At 24.4% G+C, this 5,073-nt stretch overlaps 1 protein-coding gene across 1 annotated transcript; it reads right to left on the bottom strand.

The window, feature by feature from the left end:
* Window positions 1-1,043: 1,043 nt before the first annotated feature.
* Window positions 1,044-1,828, bottom strand: LOC107472822 (uncharacterized). Its single transcript, XM_021134002.2, has 2 exons — window positions 1,651-1,828; window positions 1,044-1,261 (listed from the first exon to the last, which is right to left on the bottom strand). Exons 1-2 carry the CDS (start codon window positions 1,826-1,828, stop codon window positions 1,044-1,046), a joined length of 396 nt encoding a protein of 131 aa, XP_020989661.2.
* Window positions 1,829-5,073: the final 3,245 nt, after the last annotated feature.

Raw genomic sequence — 5,073 nt, 5'->3', positions numbered from 1 at the left:
CCCACAAAACGCGTTTTCTTTTTTTTTTAATTTTATATTTTTTATTAAAATAAGGATAATTTCGGAATAAATTTAAAAATTTTATTAGAAATGACGATTTTAAAATGAAATACAACGTTAAGGACAATTTTAAGTCGAAAATTACATCAGGGACGGTTTCGATTTTGGCCCTCAACGTTAGGGACCAAAACAGTACTTATCCCACCTTTTATTGTGCTGTCTTACTTTTGGACATCTTTATCTTTTATTTTTTAATAATTAATAAAATATAACCTACTATTTTTAAAAAAAGTATTAATATTTTGGGTTGGTTTCATATAAATTAAGTCCAACTAGTTTATGCATATGATGTGAATATAAAAATGAGTATCTCTTTCATAGTGCCATTAATAGAAAAATCTTAAAGGAAATTTCATTATAGACATCTTTTTATGAGGTCAAAATTCTCTTTTGATAATTAATCATAAATGTTATTAATAATTTTCTCATGCAAGAAATAAAAATAGTAATTCATAATTTTTTAAATCTATCATAATAGTCAAATAATCAAATATATTTACAAAAATATAAAATACATATTTTTATACATATAATTCATTCGCGCGTAATAAATTAAGTTTACAACTTTACATACATTGATTTTTAATATATTACTTTATTTAAATGAACAACCTTCTTATGAGAAAATATGTTCCATTTTCAAAATATAAAGAAAACAGAGCCAATTTCACTAATTTATAACAAAATATCATTAACAGAGTTGATAAAAATTCAACATTGAATTTACGAAGACTTTTGATTTTCTGTTATTGATGTGAGAAACTATTTTAGTGAATTTGAGAAGATTCACATGTACTTTTTTTGTTGAAAAGTTGATCATCAGAAAATTGTTAAATAATACTAAATTATTATCTAATGATACTCAAAAGATAATTATATATAAATTTTTACATTTTACAACTATATCTTTGATCTAACCAACTAAACCTTTCAACATTAAGATATCATCAAACAAAAAAATCTACAGGAAAATTGTATAAGAATCAGTGACAACAAGCAAGTCTGTTGCCTCGATCTCTCATAATCCCGTTATATAGAGCAATTCTGTTTGCTGGCATTTCTTTTGTTTCGTTTATGCAATTTCTTCTTCCTCTGTTTTGCTTCTTCCTTTGTTTTTCTTCTTTATTTTCTTTTAATATTTCTTTCATCATCACATCCTCTGCAAATTTCACCCTCTTCTTCTTATTCTTTTTTTTCTCCCCTAAAAATCATAAAATAAATTAAAATTCAGGTCAAAGTAGACAATTCAAATTTTTTATATTTGTTCAAGCGAAAAAAATAAGTTGATCACTAGACTATTAAAAAATTGGTTCAAAATTTAAGTTGAAACTCAAATACACATGAAGTTAATACTAAAAAATTGTTAGATGACAATTTAATTAAATATCTCAAGTTATCTGATTGTTTTCGGGTATTACTTTCATAAAATTATATTTAAAGTTTTACCCAAAATTTAATATATCAAATTACATTCAATAATATACAAATTTTATAAAGTAACAAATAATCATGGTGACGAATAATAGAGTAAATATAAAAAATTAAAAAATATAAGAGAAAGAGCGATGATGTAAGTGAGTTTTTAGTTACCTGAGTATAAGCAAGAGCGTAGAAATTGTTTGGTGGGGTTGTTATTTGAACTGTGATCATGTGGAATTTGGAACGATGATGGAGAACATTTATTACTGTAACTATAAGCAAGATAAAGAACTGTACTTGAAACAAATATGACTGCTGTGAGTACAATACCCTGTGAAATCGAAACCATAACTGCTGTTCTTATTTTGTTAGGAATAGAGAAGAAAAGAACATAAGAGAAGAAAAGAGGAGATAGAATAGAGGTGATGAATAAAGAGAGTACACTAAATACTTTTGTCATTTGTGTTTATGCGTATAGGCGGTATAGCTTAGGCGGTATAACTTAATTTTTCTCATTGTTCTAGAAGTATAATATGGTCATGGGACATTTGGAATTTATATGAATTTAATATTTATTTTTTTTTCATTACATTACCATTTTTAAAAAAATTCATGGATTGAGTTTAATGCGTGGCTTAATAGTTAATACATTAATTTTTATAGATTATTATCTCTACTATGGATATATTGGCATAACAATGCATGTGAGTCTCACAGGGTTTCTATGGTACCATACTAAATAAGCATTTAAAAATATAATTAAATATGCAATGAATTTACCAAGTTTATGGTGAGATTAAATGGACTATTTCCTAGCCCTTCCCCCTTATTTTTTTGACAAGGTATAATTAGGATGTTATTGAATATTAAGCCTCAAATATGAGATATTGTACTCAACTTATGCAGAAAAGTATGATTCATGTCTTCTCATCTTTAGAGTTTAAACAATGAAGAGAAAAGGATAATAATGTGTATATATCTTCACTTTGTAGTTTTCATACATAGTTTTTTTTATTCTTATAAAATTATATCACTTTAAAAAGAAATATAATGTTAACTTTTGAAGAAAAATTCAAAAGAAATATAAAAGAAAGACTATATAAAAAATTGATAATAATTTTTTTGAAAAAAAAATGACAAAGTTGAAAGACGAGAGAATATATAACCTCTTACATTAAATAAAAAAAATCAAAACATATCCTATAAAAAAATATTAATATTTTTTTAAAGTGCATCTTATAGATGAATACAACAATGATGGTTTACGTGTAGATTTTGATTGACAATCTTAATGATGGTCTTTTTAGGTATTCTTCTATCTTTCACTCCATCTTCCATCTCATCTACCCTCCTCGTTAAATATTCTGTCGATTTTCTTCTGACATGTCCAAATCATCCGAGTTTTCGTTTGCTCAAGATTCAATCTCTTACAAATCAATTCATCCAAACTAGTTTTGTGGTCCATGTTTTATTTTCATTGCATGCTGCTCATTCTTCACCACATTAACATGTGAATTCAAGTATCACGTTAATATGCTTGGTAGTGTTAATGAAATGCAATGAAATGGTATATTGTTTAAGTATTTAGGATGTGAGTGTTCCTTTCATGATATTGATTTTGGTGCAATTTGTTGTTCCTCCAATGTGAGTCACAACTAAAAATATCTTCCTATATTTTATTCAATTACAATTTTTTCTTTAGAGACAATAAAATTTTACATTTAAAATTTCACAATTTTTTTGAGAAAAAGAATTATATTGTATTCATTTTGTTCAATTATGGAGTAATGGTTTCAAGAGTTGATAAGAAACAATTCTCTTGGGGATATTTTATGCTTTAATGTCTAAATATTATATTAGTATATCAATCTAATTGATATTTGGTTTGTTTTTTTATATGTTTTACTATGATGTAAAGTATTAATATTTTGGTTTGGTTTCATATAAATTAAGTCCAACTTGTTTATGCATATGATGTGATTATAAAAATGAGTATCTCTTTCATTATGGTGCGATCAATAGAAAAATCTTTTAAGAAATTTTATTATAGACGTTTTTATGAGGTCAAAATTCTCTTTTGATAATTAGTCATTTATATTTAATCACAAATATTATTAATAATTTTCTCATGGAAGAAATAAAGATAGTGTACTAAAAAAATTGTAATTGACCGTTGACACTATATATTTGAATACATTAAATGCTCAGCATATCACTAATAAGAATGTAATATACAATAAGATTTTCACATTTATGAGACATTAAAATTTAATAATATTTTTTAATAAAAAATACACAAAATCTTAAGAACTCATGAAGAAACCATTAATTGAACCGGTAAATCATGTATCTACAACCACAACCACGTCCTAAATATTTTTTATTTTTCTTTTACCTAAAAAATTATAAAAAATAAATATATTTAGAGTTTTAGACATAAATTAAGTTTAAGTACATTAATAAATCAATTGTTAAATTAATTATTATATATTTATACACATTAATTCATATATTTTTTCGAATATATTTACAAAAATATAAAATACATATTTTTATACATATAATTCATTCGCGCGTAATAAATTAAGATTACAACTTTACATACATTGATTTTTAATATATTACTTTATTTAAGTGAGCAACGTTCTTATAAAAAATACGTTTCCATTTTTCAAATTATATAAAAAAAAGCCAATCTCACTAATTTACAACACAATATCATTAACACGGTTGATCAAAATTCAACATTAAATTTACAAAGAACTGTTAATTTGACTAATTTAATTAAATTATTATCTAATAATTTTTGAAAAATAACAGTATGCAAGTTTTCACCTTCTACAACTACATCTTTGATCTAACCACCTAAACTTTTCAATATTAAGGTATGATCAAACAAGCAATTATGTTGACTCGATCTCTCATAATCTCGTTATACAGAGCGATTCTGTTTGTTGGCATTTTTTTTGTCTCGTTTATGCAATTTGTACTTCTTTCTCTGTTTTGTTTTTTTTTTGTTTTTCTTCTTTCCTTTCTTCTCTTTTTTCTTTTACCATCACATTCTCTGCAAACTTCACCCTCTTTTTCTTATTCCTTTTTTTCTCCCCTAAAAATCATAAAATTAATTAAAATTCAGGTAAGTAGATAAAATTTAAATTTTTCACATTTGTTTAAGCGAAAAAATGAGTTGATTATTTGACTATTATAAATTGATTCAAAATTTAGGTTGAAACTCAAATGCACATTAAGTTAATAATAAAAAATTATTAGATGACAATTTAATTAAATATGTCAAATTTGAATTTTCATCCAAAATTTAATATATTTAATCACAGTTACATTCAATAATATACAATTTTTATAAAGTATCAAATAGTCGTGAGTGACGAATAATGAAGTAAATATAAAAAATTAAAAAATACAAGAGAGCTGAAAGATGTAAGTGATCATATGGAATTTGGAACGATGATGGAAAATACTTATTATTATAACTATAAGCAAGATAAAGAATTGTGCCTGAAATAAATATGACAGTTGTAAGTACGATATCCTGTAAAATCGAAGCTATAACTGTTTTTTTTTTTTTTTGTTAGA

This window comes from Arachis duranensis, chromosome 2 (genome assembly GCF_000817695.3).
Source record: "Arachis duranensis cultivar V14167 chromosome 2, aradu.V14167.gnm2.J7QH, whole genome shotgun sequence".
NCBI lineage: Eukaryota > Viridiplantae > Streptophyta > Magnoliopsida > Fabales > Fabaceae > Arachis > Arachis duranensis.
The sequence above is the reverse complement of the archived record's forward strand: the minus strand, read 5'-3'. Positions and strand labels throughout refer to the sequence as shown.

Bases quoted from the DNA above. Each gene is read 5' to 3' on its own strand.
- LOC107472822 (XM_021134002.2), bottom strand. From the start codon at position 1,828: ATGGTTTCGATTTCACAGGGTATTGTACTCACAGCAGTCATATTTGTT. The intron at 1,262-1,650 runs GTAACTAAAAAC...TATGATTTTTAG, and splicing joins ACGCTCTTGCTTATACTCAG to GGGAGAAAAAAAAGAATAAG.